Source organism: Neurospora tetraspora (genome assembly GCF_033439725.1).
Source record: "Neurospora tetraspora strain CBS 560.94 chromosome Unknown B0H65scaffold_7, whole genome shotgun sequence".
NCBI lineage: Eukaryota > Fungi > Ascomycota > Sordariomycetes > Sordariales > Sordariaceae > Neurospora > Neurospora tetraspora.
The window spans coordinates 1,978,173-2,004,493 of NW_026944389.1; the positions used below are offsets into that span (position 1 = coordinate 1,978,173).

Genomic DNA, 26,321 nt, shown 5'->3' on the forward strand with positions numbered 1-26,321 from the left:
GTGCAGTCCGCCAGATGCTCTCCCGGATCGTCACAACGACAGACACCTCGACCTGCATACGGATCACTTTCCGAGACATGGGCATCTGGAACCCCTCCTTCAATGCTCCTTCACAGGCTTTCCTGCAATTCGCGTTGCACGGATTCTCTTGGTTGGTTGGCGCCGCCAGTCAGCCAGTTCAATCAGCACTGTCTTGGATGTGAAGCTCTTGTCTTTTTCTGGATTTGGTAACACTTTCCCCCAGCTTATCACCCTCGAGCATGTCACCGTACAGCTTCTACGAAAATGGCAATGAAGTGGGAGCTGGGTAAATGGATTATCGAATCTACATAACGATAAGAATGGACAATGTGAGAGCGAGACACATGATCTAGATGCTCTCCGGTCCAGTCTCTCTTCCTACAAGCCGTTTGTCTACTTCTTCTCTGCCTCTGTCATTGATTCCCAGAATTCCTACCGATTCGCGAGACACATCCTCACGATGCCCGAGATGGCGGTATCACCCGTCCTCGCAGCCTGGGAGGCTTGCGACAAGACAGACACTCTCTTCGTCCTCATATGCACCGTCATCTGCTGGTCCATTGTACCAACTGTATGAGGCCCCTTCTACCCACACACTCCAGCAAACTCGACCAACATACTCACTATTTCTAGTTGACCAACAGGTCGGTATAGCCTACTCAGGATACACATGGAAGCGCAACGCCCTCCACGCCGCCATGCCCTCCATCCTCACTATCGTAACTTGTTCGATCCAATGGTTCATCGTCGGATATACACTAGCTTATGGCGAAGGCGGCTGGTTCTTTGGTTCTCTCAAGCACTTCTTCCACAAGGGTGTGCTTTCCGAGCCGGTTGGGACAATTCCAGCAATTCTGTTCAGCGAGTTCCAGTTGGTATTTGAAGCAACGGTTTGCGCAATTGCTGTGGGCGGGTTCTGCGAGAGGGGAAGGTTGTTGCCGGTTATTCCGTTCATCTTCGTAGGTATCTCTCGATTAATGACTTGGAAGGCTTTCTAGGGTGGAAAAAGAAGGATGTGCTAATAACTTTGAAATGTACAGCTATGGGCGACATTCATCTACTGCCCACTGGCCCATATGGTTTGGGGTGGAGGTTTGCTCGGAGAGGGCTTGGGCGTCTTGGACTTTGCAGGAGGTAAGTCGACTCTCCCAAAGACAGCAACATCCAAATCTCGACTCGAGAGAACGACCGCTAACCAAGACCCCCCAATCATCCAGGCACCCCCGTCCACGTCTGCTCCGGTGCCACCGCCACCGCCATCAGCATCTACCTCTCCTACCCGCTCTTCCGCTCGCGCAAGTCCGACATCCGCACGCCGACTCACATCCGCATCCACCGACCGGGTAACTCTTTCTTCCAGCTGCTCGCTTTGATCATCATCTGGGGCTCCTGGCTCGCCTTCGACGCCGGCACCACCCTGGCTCTCAACTTCCAGTCCGTCATGGCCCTCTGCGTCACCAACCTGTGCGCTGCCTCGGGCGCCCTGACCTGGAACCTCATGACCTTCTACGAGACGGGCAAGTGGTCCATTGACTCGACCTTCATGGGCGCCATTTCCGGGCTCGTCATGATCACCCCCTCGGCTGGGTTCATTGATATGCCGACCGCCTTCTTTTTTGGCATATTTGGCGCCTTGCTGTGTCGTCAGGCGTTGAGGATCAAGTTCACCAAGTTTGCGCAGCACTGGCGGTGGGTCGATAACGGTGATACCTTTGCGACGCACTGCATTGGTGGTGTCGCTGCTACCATCATGACGGGGCTGTTTGCGAAGAAGGAGGTGGCGGCGTATGGTGGTGTGGAGGTCGCGGGTGGTGTGTTTTTTGATGGCAATTTTCGACAGCTTTGGGTGCAGATGGTTGAGGCCATTGTTGGTTTCACTTGGGCGTTTTGCGGGTCGTATATCATTATCGCTTTGATCGATTGCGTTCCTGGGTTTGAGGTCTTGGCTGTTGATAAGTAAGTCCCTGCTGTCTGCTTTCTGCCTCTTTTTTTTTTCATGTCACGCTGGACTCAATGAATACTGACTGATCTTGTGATTACAGAAACATTAGCCAAGGCCTTGATATGAACGAGGTTGAAGAGTTCTTGGGCAATTTGGAGTATCCTGATGAGGTTGATTACACTCCTACTTCAAAGGGAAATATTTCTTTGGAATAAAGGCTGGGGTAGTTGGTGAAGAGATTACATCCGAAGGGCTTAATTAAGTATTATCGTTGAAAAAAATTATTATTACAGAACCACTTGAGCAGTCCAGAATGAGATTAAGTTTGAACAAACCCGAGGAGCACATAACATCCTCCGAACTCGAAGGATTTCATGACCTAAGCATGAACTGCGTTGTATAATGGATATTCAAAATATTCCCATCACCCAAACAAACTATGCAGCCCCGTCCGACTCATCACATCCAACCAATGCGTTCTCCTAGGCGTATCAATCTCCTCATCATACGCGCTCCACACAGCATGCAACAACTGCTTCGCCACCTTGATCGGCTTAGGCGGCAGCGACAGCTCCAACTGACCCAGACGATCAATAAGAATCGATCGAGCCTGCGATATCTTAATTGCCTGCGTATCCTCTGCAGCATTTTCACACGCCGACGCCGACGACGACGACGATGTTCCTGACCCCCCAAACCCAATACCTGCAGGTAACCCCGGAATGGTTCCCAACCCCAAGTATGTTGATGAAGACTCCAAACTCAACAAATAACTATACTCGCCCTGCCCCAGCGCCGTCTTGCTATCGAACCTGAGCCCGCTTCCGGCGCAAAGACACAGCAGCGGCTGGATACACCGCAGACTGCTCGCGGGTATCCGGTCAAGGATCTCGGTGACGTGTAAGGCTAGTGGCGATACCCATTTGGTCCAGATGATGGCCGGGTCGATGGGCGCGTCTCGGTGCAGGCCGAGGTCGGGTATCCGCTTGGCGACTAGGTCGGGGAAGGACTCGTAGAGTTGCAGGAGGGAGCAGAGGCGGTAGGTCTCGGTGGCGAGGCGGAGGTCTTTGGTTATGTTTGGGGTGGTGGTGGAATTGTTGGGTAAGGAGGAGGAGGTTAGTTGTGTGTGGGCGTTGTGGTGGTGGTTGTCGGCGCCGTCGTCGGTGGGTACGTCAATAGCTAGCAGCGCTTCCTCGATGCGCGTGGCTTCCTTGATATCTTTCATTGCGCTTTGCAGGGCCCGTAGCGTCGTTCCGTCGTTATGTCGCCATCGGCTGCGCGAGCGCCGACACAGCGCGATGGCTTTGCCGAATAGTCTGAAGACGTCCGCCGAGACGCCGGTCCAGGGGTGAGGCGTTGAGGCAACCAGGGTGCCTTGGATGGTAGAAATGGGCGGGTCCGGCCAGCTGAGCATGTTCTTAAAGTCGGTCTCGTCGTCACTCACCACGCTGCGGAGCATTTCTTCGTAGATAAGGCAGCCGTTGAAGAAGTCGAGCAGTTCCTGGTCCTCTTGACTCAAAGTCCAGCTGTTCAGCACTTGCAGCACTGCTCTCGCTTGGCGGAGGTATTGTTGCCCCAGCTGCCGGGCTTCCATCCAGCACATGGACGAGCTCATGCAGAAGAGAGAGAGGAGCAGGCCGCGCGGGAAGACGGTGCAGTGCCCGTTGAAGAAGCTGACGAGCTCGGCTTTGATGGCCTCGGTTGCGAGGCGGGGCGCCATACGGGCTGTCTCTCGCATCACGGCGGGAAGCTTCTCTACGAGGGAAGCGCTACTGATGGACTGCAGGGCGTAGAAGACGGGCGGAGAGGTGTTCCAGAGGACGGATGTTAGTCGTCGGTAGGGGTTGGAGGCGGAGTCGTAGGCGGACCAGGAGGCGCACACGGACTTGAACCAGTGTTCGATCAGGAAGGAGCGAACGTCCACGACGGGTTGGGTTAGAGTTAATGTTTGAGCAAAGGTACGTTTGTCGTAAGAGGACGGTACGATCATCGTAGAATATAAGCCATCCTGTCCTTCAACGGGGGTCCCAGGCGAGGGTAGAGGCGAAGAGGATATAGACGGTGTCGAGAACGATGCTGAGGGCGGCGGTGTCTCTGCATGGCTTGGAGGCGGAGTCTGAGCAGGTGCTTTAGTAGTAGGCCTGGGATTATGAACATCACTCGACGTTGGCTTTTCCTTGGATGGGACAATGGATGCGGATGCGGCAGTGACAAGTTGTGTGAAGTTTTCTGGCTCAGTTCTTGGCTGTGCTGGGAGAGAAACTTCGTGCTTGGTCGACCATTGTAGACGCTGCTGATAGCCGGGACATTCGAACCCTTTCTGGGCACAGTTCCGGCATCCTGGTTTTGTTTCATCGCATCGTAGCTACCTCCACCGAAGTCAGTACACTCGGCTCTGCGTCGATCATGGTCGTCATCCCCAGCTTCAGACTGATACGACATGAACAGGAACGGCTGAAGAGAATAGCGGACAAGACCACTTACGCGTCTGAGCTTGCACGTCCGACAACCGCTCCTGGACTTTTGTCTATTCTTCATCGGGGCACGAGTTTGCGCCATGCTCAGTCGGTTCTAGTATTGCTTTATGTCACCTTTCGAGACATTGCACAAGCAGTTGCCGGATACCGACTTGCCCAGGTTGTGAGAAGAGGTCTGGAAAATGGACATTGTGGTCCAAGTAGTTCAGGCGGTGTTGAGGATCGGATAGGAGCGAGAATACGACCAACCCATGCCATGGCACTAGTCTAGTGATGGGGGGGATTTTCACGGAAATTGTAAGGATGCGAAAAGTACTCGTCGGTTAGGTGCACGCATTGGCCACCCTCTGGGGGCCAGCCATGTGGGGCCTCCCTTTGGGGGCCCGCTTACAGCCAGCCAACCGACTCTCATCGTCCCTTTGAGAGTCGGATTTTTTACATATAACGTACAAACTCTATAACAGTATAGAATCTGCACTCAACTATAATATTACTATTCTTTACTACATTATACTATAAATAACTTCATTTTACTCATTTCATTATATTCGATCTTTTGTATATATTTTTATTATACCTATATTTAACCCTAACGTTATATCCTGTATAAAGAAGGCTGCCTAGCATTTTATTATAAGTTAGACTGCAATTGTAACCCGATTTACTACCTTACAATTTAAAGTTAATATTAAAGTTAGAAATAAAAGGAGGGTTATGTATAAAAGTATAGGGGTACTATTTAATATTAGTAAGGCTATCGTTAAGAAGTATATAATACTTATTAGAGAGGGTAAGGCTCTACCGATTAGTATAGAAGTATATCGACCTCTAACCTTAATTATAAATAAGGATAAAGCTTTTAATATCGTAATTTAAATTGCTAATTACAATTACTTCCCTTTAAATAATACCTCCCTTATTAAGTTAGCTAATTAATTACGAACTTAATAGTTATACCCCCTTCTATTAATCTCTATAGAGGGTAGCTTATAGAGTAGCGTAAGAAGTATTTAGAATTCGAATTTAAAGCGGCTAACTTTAAAAACGTAAAAAGAATAAATATTAAAATTCAATTAAACTCCCTTAAAAATTAATTTAAAGAGGTAAAGGCTATATATAATGGCTTTAATATTAAGGAAGAGAACGTTTAGAATATAAATGAATTTCCCTTCTAAGTAAGGGAAATTAAGGGAATTATAAAGGTATAAGGGTAGACTTGCTTTATATTATTACTCCCTATACTAAATTATATAATAATAGGTATTATTTATAAAGAATCGGGTACGTACGAAAAGGATTATATTTAACTGTAGTAATAAGAAAAGTTTAATTACTATCGATACTATATCGGTTGCAATTAAAAGTATCCCTTTATTCCTAATATTTAAAATATAGATTATAATAAAGCTCTAACTTCGTTATTAATAATTAAATTTAATTTTATTTAATTAATTACATTTATATTAATTTATTTATAAATATAAAGGAATACACAGGCTAATTACAAAGTTAATTTAAATATAGTTATTACTAATATATTAATTAGATATAATAATATTTATTATATATTGTAGTAAATTTAGTACTTTAATAAATATTCCTTTAAATTATCCTCCTCCTTTAATAATTATACTATTAATAATTAGTTCAATCTATTACTTAATTACCTGCCTCCCTTTAAAAGATTAGAACCTTTTGAAGGGTATAGAATAACCGTTAGTTTTATATTAGTTATTAAACTGAAAGTATATCGGGTTCTTTTTATAAATAGATTTAAGGCGTACGAGGATTTATATATTCTATAATACTATAAAGCGTTCGATATTATCCTTTTTATTCTCCCTTTTTATATTAATTATATACTTTAACCACTTAATATAGGAGTTTATTAAACGGTTAAAAAGGTTTACTAGAAAGCTTTAATAGATGAGATTACTAGCAGGGTTATTAATATTAACTATACGGTCTTCTTAAATAATTAGAAGAAAGTTAAGGAGGCGGGCTTTATTCGAAATAATATATATAAAGGATAGAAGAAAATTAGTCTTTAGCCTCTTAAACCCGACGTCCTTTTTAATAAGTTGCATAAATTTGTTAGGATACGGTAAGAACCTTTGTTCCTTAACTGATTTGAGGTTATAATTCTTTGTAAAGTACTATGTACGTTGGAACTATTAGCGATTTAATAATATATTGATGGGTATAATTCGCTTATTAGAAAGGTTTATAACGAAGTTAGAATTGCCTTTAAAGTGTTTATTAATATTTAAAACTTAGTATGTAATTGGTAAGAATATTAGAAGCGCTATATTAAAGTAAAAGTTTATAAGTAAAACCTTCGTAAGTATATTTCTATTAGCGATAAAATTTATATAAAGTAGGTTCTTAATATTAAGGTTGTAGTAAAAAGGGTAGTTAATATAGAAAAAGGATTAAAGAAGATATAGCAAATAAACTTTACCTTTATTTAAAAAGTTGCCCTCGAAGAGAACCTTAGCCTTAAATAGTAGCTATTACGTAAATTTAAAATTAAGAAGAAAGTTAAGCTTAATTTAATTAATAAGGCTAATATTTTAAATGACTATAGCCTTATTCGTATTATTAAGGACGATTTAGAATATAATATAATATTAAAATTTATAGAGGGGTAGGACGAAGCTATTATTAATAATACCCAGCGTACTCTCTTAATCAAATAATAGGGTTTTAATTATTTATATTATATATTAGAAATAAGGTTATAGAAGGTTCCCTAACTTAAATAAGACTTTAATACTTTTTTGGCTAGTATTGAAGACGAGGAGGATAAATTCTATAAAGCTATAGGGAAGGCTACCCTTTTTAGTTATAATAAAAAATTCGTACTTTTTAAAATATATAGTAAGAAGCGGGCTAGAAAGGTTCGTAAAGGAAGTACTTCGTCGGTTAAAGTTTTTTAGGTAACGAGGGTATAAATATACTTAGTAAACTCCTAGCTATACCACAATACGCCTATATAATAAGTATATAAATAGTACAAATTAAACTATCGTTTGGATTATTTATATTAATACTATACCTTCCTAGAAAGAGGTTTAAAAAGGGGAAGGGGAAGGCTGTCGATATAGATTTTAACGAGGAGGAGGTTACTATAATAATTATAATAGTAGCGGGCAAGAAACTGGAGGTGCCCGTAAGCTGTATAAAGGTAATAGTTACTATAAACAACGATTTTAGCGACGATGGGAATTTACAAAGGGAAGAGGAAGAAGAGGAGGAGTTGGATATTATATTATGAGTACGGGCTATAAAGGCTTTATAATATTATAATAATATATTATGATAATTTGATTATAAAAGAAATACATTGCTGAATGCGCGTAATTGAGACGAATAGTGTACATCTTTTACCATCTTTTTTTGCTTGTGTTTTGGTAGAGAAACGGATTGTTGAAGATTCTAACCGTTATAGAGCTTGTACGTTACATATAAAAAATCCGACTCTCAAAGGGACGATGAGAGTCGGTTGGCTAACTGTAAGCGAGACCCCTAGAGGGTGGACTCTATACCTAACCGACGAGTAAGGGAAATTACGGAAAGGTAAACGATTATTTCCGCCAAGCTTTTCATACGTGATACCCCTTTGGGTGTAAGTGCTCGGATATGCTCAACAACACCCAGGTTTTGCTTTAACGCTGGCGGCGATGTATATGATGGTTTCTGTAGTGGATGGTACTTCTAGGACGGCTCAAATGGAACTATACAGTCAGAATTGTGTACACGATTTCAATAACTCAAACACATCTTTTTTTGTCCTGTATCATCATTAATATGTCTCGTCATTCTTAGTTGGTCGCTGACATTAATATCTCTCGAGCACCTCAAAATGAGAAAGTGAAGGCAGTTTGGTGGTGAGGTGCACGGGCCGTACTTTTCGTTTTGGAAATTCGATATTTCTGAATTCCGATATTTTCAGCAATTTTGACCATCCCTACATGGCACATGCCACCCTCGTCCCGACCTCCAGGATCGCTACGGACACCAAGATGACAGGGACGAGGGGGGCGACGTTAAAGAATGACTAAACCTTTGTGCCAGTGATGTCGATAGGACGCGGAACAGATAATCGGCCGCAGATAATTGACCGATAAGGCGATGCGGGTGTGCTTCCTCGAGCGGGGTTGGTCCACTAGACATATCGGATCAACGGGGGTTGAAACCAAGGTACGTGAACTGAAGAAAGGCTCATTCTGTTGCAGTTGTACACTATACAACTGTTTCTTGATCCTCCTGAAGGGAGTGAAAGTTGGGGGTCAATCGGGGGTCTTCCAAGCCACACTGACAAGGGCCGGGTAGCAAAGCGAGATGTACAATTTGATATGCTAATGAAGACTTTCATAGCTGATCCAAAGGTGATGGGTGTCTGGGTGTTATCAGTGAAAGAAACCGGACAGCGAGCGAGTGATGAGGGGAAGTGGAAGGCGACTAAGATATCTTTCGGATAGCTCTTATGGCAGATAAGGCTTGTCCCCGACTTCGGGCGTTTCTTGTCCGGGCCTCGCTCCGATGCTTGACGAACGATTGCCGCCGGACCCCTGGTCATGTTCCTGCGCTTCGTTCCGGTCCCGTCCTTGTCTCCCCGGATATCAATGTCGACGGGGACGGACGGCTCTTTCCAAAATATCCAGGATCCACTGCCATGCGCCTTTCTCGTTCTAATTTAGACTACCCGCCGCTTGTTGACGGGTAAGGTGAAATTGGCTGTTTTCCTTTTTCTCTTCTTGACCAGGCTTGTCTGGAATGGCATGTGTGGTCTTCGTGTGCGATCTCAATCTCCCCGACATGAGCAGCCATCAGCCACGGTCTGGAGTCAGATGTCAGTATATGTAGAGGTAGCTTTTTGGGTGTTTGAGGGTGTGAAGTTGAAGTTGGTCAACAACTTCCATTCTATCTCCCTTTGGGACGGCTGCGCATCCAACTTAACTGTCACCAAACATCAACAAGTCATAATGTTGAGGCTTATAGTTACAACCTCCGATACCCACTAACAATAATAATCATAGGCAAGATGGCCGAGCGGTCTAAGGCGCTGTGTTCAGGATCTCTGAGTATCGCAGTCCGAAAGGGCGTGGGTTCGAATCCCACTCTTGTCACTAATTTTTTGCTATTTTTTGGGATTCCATTTTGGAAACCACCTGTCATTCTTTTTTTTTGCTTCTTGGGAATGAGGCGAAACGAATTCGAGACCTTTGCTAAACTTGTGTAGTTGAACAGATGCAGGAACTTGAGGCATCTGATACTGGAGCGTTACGATGGGTTGGTGGCAACGGTAAGGGTAGCTGAAAGGGTCTAGATATTAACTGAAAAACTTGTTTCAACTTTCAAGATCCAAGTTACAATATTCAAGATCGGGAGTGTCATAATCAGAAAGAACAGGAAATGGGTGTGGCAACGCCTAGGAAAGTTGACCAGAGGTCTCGACAAGCAAACAAACCAGTGTTATATTGTAGATATATAGTATACCCAGGCCCAAACCTCATAATCAGACACAAAAACTAACAAAAAGAGATCGTCATATATCCTCATAAGAACCATTCAACCTCCCTATCATCTCTTCACAAACAGACCTGACATCTGCTTCAACCTAGAGTCTAGCACCACCCAAACTCCTCTCCCCATCAACCAAAACACACCACCCCTCGCCTCCCCAGCTTCCCTTCCCAGCAACGACAGTCTGGAAATTCTCATTCGCATACGCCAACACCTCGTCATTAAAAGTTCCGGGCTGCAGCCAGACAGCAGGGACTCCCAATTCCTTGGCCTCCTGAAGCGTCTTGAGCGTGATGGCGGGACCGGTAATAATAGAAACCGAAGTCTCCTTGGGGTTCTCGAGCTCCGAGAGAGACTTGATGGCGGGGTAGGATTGTCCGTTGACGGTGAGGGCGGCGCCTTGCGGGTTGATGGGCGTGGCGGGGAGGTCACGGTCTGCGTACCATTTGAAGACTGGATGGAGGGGGTTAGTGGTGGGTGGAGGATATGGGTAAATGCCGGGGATGGGGTTACGGAAGGAGGAGGGAAAAGGACGAAACGAACCCTTGTAACCGAACTTCTCGGTGTTAGTGCTGGCGCCGACTACGGCGAACTTGGGGGAGGAGAAGAAGGTCTTGGCGGTTGCGTCGGTAGCGGACATTTTGAAGTTTGGTGTTGAGGTAAAGAAGTGGTGTTGTTGATAGCTTGGAGTGATGAGGCGTGGTAGCTGCCGTGGAAAAAGGGCTGGATATCTTGTGCTGGACTTGAGAACGCAGGAAGCTTGATGCTGGAGATACAGAAAAGAAGGGCGTGATATCAGGGACATATGGTCGGTTTATATGTTTCCCGGCAAGACTAGTGCTTGAAAAATAATCAAAGTGGTACCAAGGTGAGCTAAAGTCAAGTTGCCTACTCTATTCTAGGACATGTCTCCATGGCGACATTCGGTTGTTGATGGAGTTGGTCCATCTCGCTGTCGAGGTGATGCTGTTTCCCGTGTCTACGCCCCCTGGGCCCCCGAGCAGATCCCGTAGGAAGCTGACCACCAAAGACAGCCATATCCCAGGCAACCCCGCGCAATCTACGGAGGACCCTGATGACGTGCCCACTGCGTGCCGTAGAGGTACCTGTGATGTTCGGGCCCTCAGCCCCCACCATAACTAATCAGTAATTGATCCTGATGGTTGTGTAACTGTGTATTTTCAGGCATAGGATTATCGACATTTGTCCAGTGGTGATATTGTCCATCGAATGCCATTTCTTGATTCAGAATGGGAGTTCCGATATCGCAGTTGCTGTTCGGTATATCAAGGCCAGGTGATGTGGAAGCAGCCGAGGCTTTCGCCGGAAATCGTCGGATCCGTGAACTTGGGCGATCAATCATGCCTCTTCTGAGAGCCAAAGGATGATTTGGAATGCCGGCGCCGCGTGATATCGAAGGATGATTTCTATTTCGCGATCCATGAGCCACCTCGGCGCCTCTCTATTCGGATATAAAAAGCCCTGTGCCGTTGACAGGAGATTCAGTTTGCCTGTTTCCCCAGACAATATTGGTATCACAACACCAGGCACAGACTTCCTCCGACCGACTTGTTTAGCGACCACCCGGAGTTAATTTGGATCAACTGTTCGTGATTTGGTGCAATTGTTAGGGTGGTCTTTGAAAATGTCCATCTTCGGGCAAGTCTCCACCTTTTCTTTACTCGCCTACTGACAGTATTGACGCATTGCTTACTGTAATCATTGACACACTCCCACGATAGCCGCTCGACCTACTCCTCTGGTGGTTATGCTGCCTTTCGGCCCTCATATCCCTCGGTTCTTTACGACCGGGTGTTGAGATTTCATGGCACAGAAGCCCCTTCCTTTCCATCACCACCGTCGTCTTCGCCGGCAGCTGGAACATTGCTGGACCTTGGCTGCGGACATGGCTTGGTGGCGCGCGCACTCGCTCCCTATTTCAGCCGTGTCATCGCACTTGATCCTTCGGCCGGCATGGTTGAGCAGGCTCGCAAGCTGAGCGGCGACAACTCCAAGATTACGGTTAAGCAAGGCGGAGCCGAGGACCTTTCTTTCCTCGCCGACAATGCCGTCGACTGTGTGGTTGCTGGCCAAGCAGCGCATTGGTTCGATTACTCCAAGGTCTGGCCGGCGCTTGCACGGGTCGTGAAGCGCGGCGGAACCTTGGCTTTCTGGGGCTACAAGGACCACATCATTATTGGGCGGCCGGAAACGACACCCATCTTCGACAAGTTCATCTACGGCGAGACGGAGCCGTTGCCGGGCGTGGAGAGCATGATGCATTTTTGGGAGCAACCCGGCCGGAACATATTGCGGGATTCACTACAGGAGGTGGTCCCTCCCGAGACGGAGTGGGAACATGTGGTCCGTATTGCTTGGGATCCCAATCGTGTGACGGGCGACATTAGCGATGCGCCGGAAGAGGCGACTTGGTTGCGTCGGAGGCTCAAGTTGGGCGAGTTGGAGGGCTATTGTCGCACATTTAGCGCGTTCAGTGGTTGGAGAAGCGCCCATCCTGACATGAAGAGTAGGGCGGACGGCGGAGAGGGCGACATTGTCGACTTGATGTTTGACGAGGTTGTTGCTGCGGTGCCGGAATGGAAAGCGGCGGGGGATCGATGGGCAGAAATCGAGGTTGAGGCTATCTGGGGGACCGTTTTATTGATGGCGAAGAGACGATGATTAGGTATGGTGAGTTGAAGTCGCGGCAAATCCGTCGTCGTGTATACTATCCCGATATCCGTTTCTCTGCGGTTGTTAGTCCTCCTCTCCTCTCTATAGGTATGAAACCAAGAATGAAGCAGAAACCTGCTTGATCATCACAAGGCTGCCTCTCAAAAAGGCGGGGTTGGTAGGGCTATCAGGAGAAGACGATACAGTGGTGGCTGACGTTGAACTTGCTATCTGGGCAGTGTCACCGGCCCCCTGCTTGACCAAGGTGTTGATGTCTCGATTGAGCTAGCATGCTGCTGTATCGCGAGTTGTCAGTGGTTGCCCTGCCACCGCGACCGGGGTGCGAGCGCATAATGGCACAGACCAGTCAGCACCACCCAGCGCAACTCCCTGTCCACAGCTCATTTCGCGGCGGGAAGGAGAGCCCAAACAGGCGAGGGGGAACAGCCTGGCGAGCCTGGAAAATAAATCGCCCACTCCTTTTGCATCTAGCCTTGGACGCTTCTTGACCGTTCTTCTGAATAGCATCATCTTTTGCATCGAATCCATCAGCCAGCGTTTTTGCACCGACTAGCCCTTGCATTCTCCTTTGCGCATTCAATCGATATTTCCCCCGAGACACAATGGTAAGTGGACCTGTCCCTGTTTATTCGCCGCGGGCACTGCACTGGCACGCGCGCGCCCCTCTCCATCCCTCCATCCCAACCCCGACGCATGGAAAGCATGCGAAAGCAAGAGCCAGGAACCCCGCGGTTGCCCACGACAACAAAGGCACAAGGTGCCACAACCTTGGAAGCCGCAGCGCTCTGCCATGGTGAGTCGGAGCACTAAAATGTGCCTGGCTTGAGCGCTGAGCTGCAAGGTCCTGCTTCGGCATCCATCGATCGCAGTCCAAACACCATCTTTTGCCAACTTTCGATCGCGTCGTTGCTCCCTTGTCGCTTGGCTTCTTGCGCCTTGTTCTCGCAATCATCGTCCTTGTCCTCTCGATTGCCGACTCTAGCACGATCACAAGCCAGCGCTTTTGGTTCCGCTCAACCTACCGCGATTCATTACATACCCGGATCTTTGAAAGGAGATTTGTTTGCGACAGCGCACCATAGGAACAATGGCATCTAACCAGTTCGACGGTCAGGCTTCTACCAACTACAAGGAGGCGTTCTCGCTGTTCGACAAGCGCGGTAACGGCCGTGTCGCCCTCGACAGCTTGGGCGATCTGCTCCGCGCTTGCGGCCAGAACCCCACGCTCGCCGAGATCCGCGAGCTCGAGAAGAACGTTGGTGGTGACTGTGAGTGATACCCGAGCGCAAACCGATATCGTGTCTGGGAATAGTAGCTAACAGATGCCCCCTCCTATCCGACAGTCGACTTCGAGACCTTCCAGCGCGTCCTCAACCGGCCAGGTGGCTTCCGTGATCCCGGCGAACCCGAAGAGTACTGCCGCGGTTTCCAGGTGTTTGATAAGGACATGACGGGTTTCATCGGCGTCGGTCAGCTCAAGTATATCTTGACAAACCTCGGCGAGAAGATGACGGATGAGGAGGTAGACGAGCTCCTCAAGGCCGTTGATACCAGCTCTGGCCAGGTGAACTATACCGGTATGTCAGCGCCTGCTGTTTGCTTGTCCCTTGGGCGAAATCCAGGAGTGTCTCGAGGCTAACGATATATGTGTGACGCAAACAGAGCTCGTCCGGACTATCCTTGCCAACTAGAGAAGAAATCGAGAAGAAATCGATAAGATGCGGTTCGGAATCATGACGAGGGAAACAAGGTTTGGAGGTCAAACATCGCTGGGTACGGTTTAGGAGGAATCACGGGACACATACGCCCGAGGAGACGGCGTCACAATACCATCTATTACAGGGAAATTGCATGTGTTACAATAATCCAGGCAGGCGTCGGAGTCTTGATAAGATATGAATTTGGACATATCATTTACCGGGAACTGAAAGACTTTCCGGACGTGTGTCTTAAGCAACTGCGCCAGATTGGGATTTACGCCTGATCTCTCTCTCATCCCCTTCTCTTGTGTGACGGAGGTGTGTTTACAAGTTCACGTTGTTTGCCCAGGGCTCAGCAGTACAATCTCCGTCATGAACCCGTTTCCGCTCTACTCGAAGAAGGGCTCGACCTTGTCAGTTTGGTCTGGATAAGGCAAGATATGAAACATCACGAAGGATTAGTGTGAGAAGGCGAGGCCCTAGAGTTTGTCTAGTCCCTGGAAACAAGGTCAAACACGTTTCCGTCTTCCTTCGAATCTGGGGTAAAAGGGATGTGGGGATTCCGATGTCCCATCTCCCGGCCCCCAGTCTGGGTACGGTCAGGAAGCAAGACATGATACTGATCGGTACCTTCGGAGATATCAATCATGGTTGACCAGAGCGGGCAACCGGTACTCCAATACTACATCATCTTGATTATGTATGTAATGTTCCTGTAGTAGGCTGTATGTAAGTTACAATGTCCGGTCACGGAAGCCGAACGCCCTACGGGAAGTGGACCTTTCCCCAGCGGCTTGCATCGGTCTTGTCAATTATGGAGCCCCTGGCCTCCGTTGACGGCCATGGATCGTGCCTTCTTTTCCATCGGCAGTGAAGACGGGAAGGAACCTTTTTCTATGACACCATTTTAATTTCGTATTTGCAAAGCTGTGCATTTCATTGACCCATCTCGCACTTTGGTGAGAAAAAATCTGACCAAAATTCCGACAACTACTATGTTACCGCCTCTTAGCTGTTTGACCACCAAACCGACATCTACCAACAATCATGACGACCTCGACGACCTCGACGAAGGATGACACTCAAACATACGAGCCGCGGACGACATTCGTTTGCCCCTAGCAACATCGGAATCGATAATGGCCACTGAACGCTTTTCGAAACTTACGCAAACGACAGATAACCATAACGAAGACGGGTACTATCCGGACTGATGGGACATGTTCCAACAATGGCTTCGGACGGGTGATTCACGTTAGGGGGTGGAGGGAGGATCGATGGGACTTGCTCGGATTTACCGCATTCGATATATAAACACGACATCTCGCCAAGTTATCAGCCCTTTTTTGCTCACGATCAGCAGCACTTGAGAAGGAAAAGGAGGAACGCATTTAGCTGTCGTCACCGCCCCTTACTCGCAAAGTTGACTACCACGGAAACCTCGTTCATTCGACCTTTTTTATCACAGTCTTACACGCTTACGAACGCCATGACCGGAATGTACGACAATCCACCACAGCCACCAGGGCTTCGAAATCATACGCCAGAAAGCGTTACCGCCGCCTTCGAAGCATGGGCCGACAAACATCGTGCTGCGCTAGATGCGATCGTAGCCAATGTCAACCTGAATGACCCTCAGACTGTCACATTTGAGAACGTCATGCGTCCCCAACTCGAGTTTGAGAATGAAAAGTACTCACACAACCTGCGTTTCTACCAGCACATTTCGGAGAACAGCGATTTGCGGGACACCACTCGCAAAATGGCAAAATGGTACGGTGACTTCTGGACGGACATGAATATGCGCGAGGACGTCTTCCGTGCGAGAGATGCCCTGTATCACAAATCTGGTCTCGCGGCAGGCAGGAAACAGGATCCCGGTCGGTACATCACCGAGGACATTGCAAAGAATGCAGGTTTTGAGGACGCTGAGAGTGCTATCGCTCTGGAAGAAGAGTGGAAAGAGGCTATCAGGTTAGGGTTGGGTCTACCGTCCAAACCTCAGCGTGACCGCTTCAAACAAATTCAAAAGCGCCTGGAGACAATCAAGAGCGAGTTCAAGAACCACCACGCTACTGATAATGGCTGCAACTGGTTTACCCCTGCAGAGTTGGATGGCATAGACAGTGATGTTATTGACCAGTTGGCAAAGGGAACGGGCGAGAATGAAGGCAGGCTCAAGGTCACCTTCGATCCCAGTCATTACGACATCTTTCTTAGAGACGTCAAGAACCCGGAGGCTCGAAAGCGCATGTGGATTGCCATGGAGAACAAAGTACACTATACACCGTAAGTGGTTGCTGATGGTTACAAAAGCCTACTGACAATGTCCCGTTAGTGCCCGGAGAACGTCCCGCTCTTCAAAGAAGCCATGCTTCTCCGAGACGAGGCCGCCCGCCTATTGGGCTACCCAGATCATGCCACATTGAGGATTGAAAGCCGAATGGCGAAGACACCTAGGGCTGTCAACAACCTGTTGGATGACTTACGAACCCGCCTTGCACCCCTTGCCGCTAAAGAATTCAACCAGCTACTGGAGGCCAAGAAGAAGGACTGCGAGGCTCGAGACTTGCCATTTGATGGCAGTTTCTATTGCTGGGATTGGGCTTTCTACGCCTCCAAAATCTCCAAGCAAGAACATGACCTCGACAACAAAAAGGTCGCCGAATACTTTCCGATCGATTCCGCAATCACAAGCATGCTCCGCCTTTTTGGGGAGCTCTTTGGCATCGTTTTCGTTAGGTTGGCCGCAGAGGATCTCGAGCGTATCTCTCCTACTGGCGTTGCCGAAGATGTCATGTATCACCCGGACACTATCATGTTTAGTGTCTGGAATGACGAGTCCGAAGGCAATGACTTCTTAGGATACCTCTACATTGACGCTCATCCACGCGAGGGAAAATACAGACATATAGCGAACTTTCCTTTGGAACTCGGGCACGAGAAAGCGGACGGTACAAGGTTTTACCCATCGACGGCTCTTGTTTGCAACTTCCCGGCGCCAACCAAGGACAAACCGTCACTCCTCGACCACGAACATGTTGTTGACCTATTTCATGAATTGGGACACGGGATACACGGTCTGGTTTCACGCACTCATCTCTCTCGTCATCACGGGACAGCAGGCAAGCGAGACTTTGTCGAAGCCCCTAGCCAGATGCTTGAACATTGGACCTGGAGAGCCGAGTACATTAAGCGCATCAGCAAACACTATCGAACTGGCGAGCAGATGTCTGACGACATGGCCGAGCGGATTGCGGCAAGCAGGCATTTCCTTCAGGCGTTGAGCAACCAGCGGCAGTTGTCATCCGCGATTTTCGACATGGAGGTTCATTCGCCCAAATCACGCACCGACCTGGAAAACATGGACTTTACCAGGCGATACAACGAGTTGAGGAACGAGCTAACAGGGATGAAGGGACCCGAAGCTATTGGTGAACCGATGTAAGGTCTCTTTTGTCTGTCATTTCATCGTTCGTATCTTCGTATGTGTCTGACAACTGTGGTGGTAGGACGCATGGGCATGGCAACCTCCAGCATCTATTTTCTGAGTACGACGCATGACTTTACAGTTAGTTATCAATGGTCCGACACCTACTCCTACGACATGTTCTACTCTGCCTTTGCTGGAGATCCGATGGATAAGTCTTAAGGTCACCGATACAGACGCATGGTTCTCGAAAAGGGCGCCTTGCAAGATGAAATGCTCATTCTTGAGCAGTTCCTGGGTCGCAAACCAACTACCGATGCCTTTTTCATGGAGCTGGGTCTGGCTGAATCAGTGGACACACCGTCGTTGAAGGGAAGTCCCTTCGCTGAGCGAGGCCCCGTTATTGAGGAGGGCCCCTCGAGTGAGGAGGGTCCTGCCATTGAAGGAAGCCCCATTTTTGAGGGAAGTCCCTCTGCTGGGGGAGATTCCATTGTCGAGGGAGGCCCATCTGCTGAGGGTGGTCGGGTTATCAAGGGCGACTCCTCTGCTGGAGGCGGTCCGGTTGTCGAGCCCACTTCACCGAGGGAGAGGATCCGCCACAAAATGCGGCATATTGCAGCACACTTCAAGAGGAACAAGAAGTGATGGGAGTATCTCAAGGATTACCGCCGCGTTGCTACAACGGTCTCTACTCTATCAAACTTGCTAACATATGCACTACGATATAGAACACAAGAAGGAATTCAATATCAAAGACGTTATCTTCTAGCTCAACTCCTGTCGTTTGGATGCGTGCCTGTTTCGTTTCCATCACGATCCCCATTCACGTTTCCGCCAAGTTGTTCATGACTCTCGAGCTGGGGCATCTGAAGGGAACAACTACCTGTTCCAAGCCTTCCTCCCGGCGGCAAGTCAGTCGGGTCCCTCCATTCTCCATTATCCAAAGCAGGCTCAACATCAACATTCAGACTTCTCCACCGATATAGTTTCCCGTGTCGACCCCATATACTTCATTATCCCTTCATCATTGGTTCCCAAGCTCATCGACGCTCGCAGCCAACCTTGGAGAGCTTTAGGCTAGGAAAGGCAACCCCAGATACGCACGGCCGATGATCGGACCAAGTGCCCGCATAAGTGTCCACCTCCCTGGGTCCCGGCATGGCACCCTTCCCTGGACGGCGAAGGTACCTGACAGGTACTTCGTCGGATCATGCATGTTCGTTAGACTCGGCCATGCGGCGACGACGACGGCATCCTGTCTCGTTCCATCGATTGTTCATCAAGATCATCAGGTCCAAGAGACACCAGAGTGCCCTTGGCAGGGGAGTTACCTCGGAATCCGATTAGTTCAGAGCTTTGAGGCGCCATGATTGGTCAGCTGTGCATATCACCGAGAGTGTTCCGTGATAGTCCGTACTCCGCGACGGCGGCGCAACACTACCACAAACTACGTTACTAGTGCAAACGTTAACATTTGTTTCTTCTTCCCAACCTTCTTTCTCCCCCCGGGCTGCTTACTACTCCACCCGTTGATCCTTATGTCCGTGTCGTGAGACGTCGTGTGAGATGAGCATGTTTGAGGCTCCGAGACAAAGGAGCTAGATAAACACACTAATGTAACCAAGCTCGGGCCGACTTATACCATTCCGATAAGGTAGGGTAAAGGGGAATTCCCCGGCCACCCGGCCATAGGCTAGGCTGCGGCTGTGACAGCTACAAACATGTAACGACGCCAACATCACACCAACGGTTTATCAGCGTTGGACTTGGCACGGAAGTTGGCGGTCGGAGCTAGGATGGATGGTCAGTCGATCGAAATCGAACGGTGGTTGCATTTTCAATAGCCGCAGTTTCGGCATTTGTATGCGACGTTGGCAATATTGGCATGATGCTGAAGCGTCATACGGTAACCTGTTTGGCGATGTGAACTGCCAGCGAGTTGTCGCTCTCGTCGCCGTTCGCCGGAACGACTTCGTCTTGGCGATGGATGACTTCGGATTCCGACTGTCTCTCCTCAACCTCGCTGCCGTCAGTCAACATTCAACCCGTTATTCTCCGGCTAAATCCCACGGCCGTCAGTTGTTCCCACTTTTCCCGAGACAACGGGATGTGGGATGGAAATTTAGATGGCAAGGAACAGACTGAGCATCGTCAATGTCACTTGGAGATGGGACAAACCGGAGGGGAAGCGGTACCATTAACAGACGCCAAGGCCCCGAACTACGAACAGGGTGTCAATTGTTTACTCCAACCCTTCCTCCCCCTTTTGCCCGCATCATCGTTCGGCACCATCAGTCAGCACCAGCGCCATCACCAGTCGAAGAAAGCATTGACCATTCAACGATCCCGCTCATTCATTCAATTCACCCGCCTTTTGCAATCTCCGAATCTCCTGTCGATCAGAAGCCAATTCCACGCGAACCCTGAATCCCAAACCCCAAAAACCCCGATTTCTCCAAGCTTTCCCCAATTCCCCAACTCCCCCGGACTCCTCCAACTTGCCCATTCCGTTGTGCCGTCCTGCCGTTTAACCTTCCGTCAACTCCCCACCCACCCGCGCATGCGGCATTTTAGGTATCGATTATTAGGGCTATATAAAAGGGACGTACCTCCTGGGCCCACCTAGGCCCGCCCGCGCAAGCGCGGGCGAGACCCATACGCGACCTACGCGCGCGTGATTCAACGTGGCGCGTACCGTGGCGCGCGCTGTGGCGTGTGAGGTTCGTGTCGTATATATATTGCTTAAAATAATTAAGATTCAAAAAACCGTTCTTTTCCCTTTCTAGTAGTATATTATACGTGATTGTTACACGTGACTCATTCCAAGTTCGCGTCTTTGAAAATTTTCGTGTCGTGTACGCATTGTAAATAACGGTATTGAAAATTTTGGAAAGAAGAGAGGGGAAGGGAGTAGATGAATAAAAGAAATAATTATTTTTATTAACGGTTTTATAGCTTAGTAGTAAATACTTTAGTATTGTGCTGTTGAAGTTGTAGGTTCGATTCTTATTATTACGGTTTTTTTTTGCGTGGGTAAAGTTTTACCTTGGGAATTTTTTTTTTCCAAGTTAAAATAAAACAAATAATTATTTTCCTCTTCCGGTAGTAAGAATAAAATTCTATAAAAATATTTTTAGATTCTTTATAATTATAATATTATAAAAAGTATATAGGGTAGTTTCATTATATACTTTATTGGGTTTAAAATTTAAAATAACGGTTTTAAAATAAGAAAGTTAAAAATAAAAAAGAATATTTGAAACTTTAAAAGAAAAAAACTATAAGGTTATCAAAACAATAAATAAAGATTAATAAATATTTCTTTTTTTATATATTATAATGAGGTAAATAAAATTTTCAATTTTATACCTTTATTTTACTATTATTCTACTTAATATAATACGTATGATTATAAAAATATTTTATAAACTATTAATTTCTTTTTTACATTCGAACTTAATATTTTTATACTTTATTTATTTATTATTTTATTATTATATTACTTTACTACTTTATTAATTTCTTTATTTAATTAACTATTTATTATCTTATCTATATATTGGCCGCGGCGGCCAATTTGGTTAGGGGAAGGTAATTTACTTACTTAGTATTTAAATCGATTACCTTATTATTAGCCGCGGCGGCCAATTTAGTTAGGGGAAGGTAGTTTACCTACCCGGCACTCAAATTGACTACTTTTACCTTATTTATATATTAGCCGCAGCAGCCAATTTGGTTAGGGAAAAGTGGCTTACCTACCCAGTATTTAAATCGACTATTTTATTATTGGCCGCGGCGGCTAATTTAGTTAAGGGAAATTAATATAAAAGTACGACGGAGGAATTGAATTTAATAGCTATAAATCGATTTTTAAAATTTCTTATACAAATGAATTTTACGGAAATTCGAAAATTGTAATTCAAACTATCGGGCTATACCTTCCCTAAATTAGCGGTCGTAGGGTATATAAAAAGGGAGAGTAAGAACGACTGGCTAAAATAAGAACGATTAGCTAAGGTAGGAACGACCGGCTAAAGTAGACAAGAGGGATTAATTATATATAAAGTTGCTTACAAGGTTACTTATAAGGTTTAATTAAAAGGTTATACGCTATAGGGTATTGTATACAACCGTATATAAGGGCGCTCAAAAAATTCAATTAAAAGGTTATATACTATAAAGTAACGTATACGATACTATATAAGGGCGTTTAAAAGGTTTAATTAGAAGGTTATACGCTATAGAATCCTATTCGACCGTATATAGAGGCGCTTAAAAGGTTCAATTAGAAGATTATACGCTATAGGCAACGTATACAACCGTATATAGGAGCGTTCAAAAGGTTCAACTAGAAGATTATATATTATAGGATCCTATACGACCGTATATAGAAGCGTTTAAAAGGTTTAATTAAAGGATTATATACTATAGGTAACATATACGACCGTATATAGGGGCATTTAAAAGGTTTAATTAAAGAGTTATATATTATAAGATCCTATACGATTGTATATTGAAGCGTTTAAAAAGTTCAATTAAAAAATTATATACTATAAGGCTACCTAAGGGTCCCGCTAGAGGGTTAAATTCTATAAGGCCGTTATAGGAAAGTTGTTTAGGTATTCCTAGGTACTTTTCCGTAAAACAAATTATGGGATTTATATAATAATAGGTTTAAATTTACAATAGTTAGCTTCTGGTTCTAATTGATAATAATAAATAAAAGTTTATAATTTATTTTTAACTTTCCTAATAGATTCAAATTCCTACTCTATGCTTTTTTCTATAGGAAAGTTATTAGGGCGTAATTTTAATATTTTCCCGTAGATTTTTTATTTATAGAAAGGTTATTAGAGCGTAATTTTAATACCTTTCCGCGGTTCTATAATTTTTCTTTAGTTTTTAATAGGTATAAAAATATATTTAATTATATTAGGGATTAAAGTGTAAACTGCCTTCGGATTAATATTTCTACTTTTGTACTAAGCGTAGGAAGGACGTCTTTAGGTCTTTCCTTTTATAAGAACATTAATTTAAATTGAGGATTTATAATTCTACCACAAACCACCTATTATGGAGCTAGAGCCCAGGGGTTAAGCTTGGCTAATGCTAAGCCGTGTCCTGTATTATCGATAGGAAGCCTGCTTTATTGATAGAGATGCGAGCCTTCTGGTTAGCCAGACCCGTATGACTGCCTGGCCCGTGCGCTCCAAGCGACCTGTATAAAACCTTCTTTTGACTATACCCTTCTAGTGTAGTCTTCCTTTTCCTCTTTGTCAAATATAGCATTTCAACCTTATACGACTGCTCGCTGTGCCTTACTCTTGCAGACCCGTTACACTACCTTAATACCATTCTTCGAACGGTATTTAAAAAGATTTTATAATAAGCTTTATTTTTAAAGCTAATAATATTAATTAAATTTATCGATAGGCTACTACCTTAAGACTAGCCCGTAGATATATTTCGGAAAGGTACTACTCTACGGACGGCATTTAGGAAGATCTTAAATTAAATACTGATGGATAAACTATATTTATAATATTAATATTAATAATTAAATTTATTAATAAACTATATAAGTATTAGAGGAAATAAGGAAAGCGGAATTAGATTACCTTTAAGTTATATATTCGGGCCGCTAGTAGAATAAATTTAGTACTAATAACTATTATAACCTAATATCGCTCGTAGTTAAATTATATAATAGGGATATTTAGGAGCATTCGTATTTAATAATATGAAGTAAAATTCTTAGATTTATTAAAGACTAACTATTGCGAAAGTATTTATTAAGGATGTTTTTATTAATGAAGAGCGAAGATTTAAACTTCCTAGAACGTTTAAGTCCTATTCTAAGAAAGGTAGGGAGAATAAATCAAATTTAGAAGTAATAATTAAACCCTTTAACCTATCTATTGTCCAACGTAGGAAGGTAATTTACAAAGGAAGCCTTGGTCTTAATTTTTATAATAGTATAACGAATAATTGCCTACAGTTTGCTGGGGTAGTAACGTTATATATATTACGCCCCCCCTTAATCCTATTCTAAATTCGTTTAGTTAGTATTTGAAAAAAAATTTTAATATTAGGGAGTACGTTATAAGTATTAATAATTTTGTTAGTCTAAATATATATATATATAATAATTATAGACTTATAATAGCTTTACAGGTTTATATTATACTATATAAGTATAATAAAAATATACTTTTGTATTTTATATTTTTATATAAAATTAGAAAATATATAACCGGAGAAAAATTCCGGTCCGGAGAAAACCTCCGGCCAATAACAGGGATCAACCCTAGATAAAATCCGGAAGAAAAATTCCAGAGTCCGAACTTCGAAGCTGAATTGCGGCCTCGACGTCAGTCATATGAAGACATACGTAACACCATTGGAATGATCAGAAAATAACGATTCCAAAGGTACAAATGGTTTTGTCACTCGATAACTCGTTGATCCAAAAAGTCTATTTGAAGAGGGCTTCCCTTGAGGAAAAGGAAAACCATTGTAGATTTTTTCACTCATCGATATCTCGACTAATCTACTACCATTCCTCACATTCTACATACCATTCTACTCCACTTCGAACGCTCCACACAGCCATATTGACCGTACCTTCGTACCGTATCTACTCGTTGATCGATACCTTTCAACAAATTTAAACCAGCCTATCGAGCGAATAATTAAATTATTATTAGTAATTTTAATTGTTTCGGACCTAGTCCAGCTAACGGGCTAAGTTAGGGTTATAATAGCTAATTTAATTAAAGTATTTTGGCCGTTTCGGACTCGGCCTAGCTAACAGGTTGGATAGGGACTAGAATAGCTAATTTAACTTCAGAACTTTAATAATTCTAGACCCAGCCTAATTAATGGGCTAAGTAAGGACTAGAGCGATTTTAGATCTAAATATAAAATTAAATCCTTAATTAACTCTATAACTTTACTTTATTACTTAAATTAATACTTATATCTTCTAAAATATATTTAACCCTTAATTAATTTTGAATTTACTTTATTACATTCATTAATATTTATATCTTCTAAAATAAATTTAACTTTTATATATATTATCCTTCTAAATTTATCCTGAGCTTTAGCTCGTTAAAGATTTTTATTAAGATTAGGTAGTAGTTTTTTAAATAGAAAATATATTCTAACTACTACGTTCTACCCTATTTAAAGAATTTCGAACCGCGTAGGAAATTCTTTTTCCTACGCTATTAAGTTAGTAATTTATAGGTTATTACCTAAAGGCGTAGGAAAAAAACTGTGTTAATTTAGGGCTTGTAACCTTATTTAACCCTACACTATTTAAGTTAGTAATTTATAAATTACTATTTAAAGGCGTAGGATATAAAAATTAGATTAATTTAGAGTTGAAGGGTTCTATTTAACTTTATAAAAATAAGCTTATATAAAGGATAAAATTACTACATATAAATGGATAATAAAAGATTTATTTGAATAAGAAACGTAAATATAAAGTATTAATATTAGACCTATTTAAACGAGAAATGTAGGCGTAGAATAGTATTGTAGAATAATAAAAGATTTATTTAAGTAAGAAACGTGGGCGTTGTCATGGCATGGCTGGACAGGTTACCAGAGCACTGGCTACTAGGCAATGGGGTGCCAGGTACAGGGCACCATAACACATCGGATGGAAAGAGGCTCATATTCTTATCGATAAGACCGTACGGAAAGGGAAGGCGGGAACGAGTGGCAGTTCTGACTTGTATGTCCAGAACCGTGATGCTCTCGTTTGACAGCTTCCTTTTCCTCCTTACACTTAATATTACTTTGATTTGTAGCTTCTAGTCTTGTTGTCTTATCACTTATAGGATCACGCTTTCATAGGCGTATAGTTTTTTAAATGTAAGTGTAGAATAATAATAGAGAAAAAGTTATACGCCTACGTTTCTTGCTTAAATAAGTCCTCTATTATCGCTCTACGCTTCCTTTTCTATTTTTTAAAGTCTGGGCAAATTAGAATCTACGGGTAGAATAGGTATATAAAGTAAATTCTTAATACCTTTTTCTATAGTTTATTAGTATAAATAGTAATATGGCTAGTTTTATTCTAGTACTAATTTGTAACTGGGTACGTAAATAAATATTTAGGTAATAATGTAATAAATTAGTAGGTTACCGGTTCAAACCCAGTACAAATTACATTTTTCTTTTTTTTTATATATATAAATTTTTAATTTTTTCTATCATTTGTAATTAATTTTTTTATATCGCATCGCTCATTTCAAATACTATAACGAATATTATTGTGTACGCAATTTTTATTTTCTATATTATTCTTAAGGCGCCCTTCTTCTATTTATTTACTATTATATATTAAATTCCTTATATAATCTATAGCCCCTTGCGATTATCTACGTATAAGTATTTTCAGCCTTTATAATACTTAACCTATACCGAAGATTTATAGTAATTTATTAATTATAGAATTGAATTATTTATAGTTTTGTAATTTCCTGTACTTCTTATTGTTAGACGAAGGCTCT

At 44.3% G+C, this 26,321-nt stretch overlaps 7 protein-coding genes and 1 non-coding gene across 8 annotated transcripts; 6 read left to right on the plus strand and 2 right to left on the minus strand.

Moving 5' to 3' along the window:
- The first annotated feature begins 342 nt into the window (after window positions 1-342).
- Window positions 343-2,283, plus strand: B0H65DRAFT_292397 (ammonium transporter AmtB-like domain-containing protein). Its single transcript, XM_062823025.1, has 5 exons — window positions 343-592; window positions 666-980; window positions 1,062-1,155; window positions 1,239-1,977; window positions 2,064-2,283. Exons 1-5 carry the CDS (start codon window positions 482-484, stop codon window positions 2,176-2,178), a joined length of 1,374 nt encoding a protein of 457 aa, XP_062678536.1. The 5' UTR covers window positions 343-481; the 3' UTR covers window positions 2,179-2,283.
- On the minus strand, window positions 2,271-4,748 carry B0H65DRAFT_475626 (fungal-specific transcription factor domain-containing protein). Its single transcript, XM_062827320.1, has 2 exons — window positions 4,448-4,748; window positions 2,271-4,328 (listed from the first exon to the last, which is right to left on the minus strand). The coding sequence occupies exons 1-2, from the start codon at window positions 4,520-4,522 to the stop codon at window positions 2,388-2,390; spliced, it is 2,016 nt and encodes a 671-aa protein (XP_062678537.1). The 5' UTR covers window positions 4,523-4,748; the 3' UTR covers window positions 2,271-2,387.
- Window positions 4,749-9,481: 4,733 nt separating this feature from the next.
- B0H65DRAFT_t381 lies at window positions 9,482-9,572 on the plus strand. Its single transcript has one exon. It is a non-coding gene; the product is annotated as a tRNA-Leu (tRNA).
- A 491-nt stretch (window positions 9,573-10,063) lies between these two features.
- B0H65DRAFT_551920 (CoA binding domain-containing protein) lies at window positions 10,064-10,609 on the minus strand (the record flags this gene model as incomplete). The annotated part of the gene is made up of 2 exons (XM_062829856.1): window positions 10,064-10,422; window positions 10,513-10,609. 2 exons carry the CDS (start codon window positions 10,607-10,609, stop codon window positions 10,064-10,066), a joined length of 456 nt encoding a protein of 151 aa, XP_062678538.1.
- Window positions 10,610-11,473: 864 nt separating this feature from the next.
- Window positions 11,474-13,037, plus strand: B0H65DRAFT_292549 (S-adenosyl-L-methionine-dependent methyltransferase). The gene is made up of 2 exons (XM_062823029.1): window positions 11,474-11,628; window positions 11,712-13,037. Exons 1-2 carry the CDS (start codon window positions 11,615-11,617, stop codon window positions 12,649-12,651), a joined length of 954 nt encoding a protein of 317 aa, XP_062678539.1. The 5' UTR covers window positions 11,474-11,614; the 3' UTR covers window positions 12,652-13,037.
- Window positions 13,038-13,471: 434 nt separating this feature from the next.
- On the plus strand, window positions 13,472-14,680 carry B0H65DRAFT_292510 (uncharacterized protein). Its single transcript, XM_062823028.1, has 3 exons — window positions 13,472-13,931; window positions 14,007-14,240; window positions 14,326-14,680. Exons 1-3 carry the CDS (start codon window positions 13,751-13,753, stop codon window positions 14,352-14,354), a joined length of 444 nt encoding a protein of 147 aa, XP_062678540.1. The 5' UTR covers window positions 13,472-13,750; the 3' UTR covers window positions 14,355-14,680.
- Window positions 14,681-15,852: 1,172 nt separating this feature from the next.
- B0H65DRAFT_511424 (uncharacterized protein) lies at window positions 15,853-18,562 on the plus strand (the record flags this gene model as incomplete). The annotated part of the gene is made up of 5 exons (XM_062828482.1): window positions 15,853-16,638; window positions 16,702-17,807; window positions 17,940-18,008; window positions 18,030-18,223; window positions 18,522-18,562. 5 exons carry the CDS (start codon window positions 15,853-15,855, stop codon window positions 18,560-18,562), a joined length of 2,196 nt encoding a protein of 731 aa, XP_062678541.1.
- Window positions 18,563-19,291: 729 nt separating this feature from the next.
- B0H65DRAFT_292629 (uncharacterized protein) lies at window positions 19,292-20,546 on the plus strand. Its single transcript, XM_062823030.1, has one exon. The coding sequence runs from the start codon at window positions 19,781-19,783 to the stop codon at window positions 20,417-20,419; it is 639 nt and encodes a 212-aa protein (XP_062678542.1). The 5' UTR covers window positions 19,292-19,780; the 3' UTR covers window positions 20,420-20,546.
- Window positions 20,547-26,321: the final 5,775 nt, after the last annotated feature.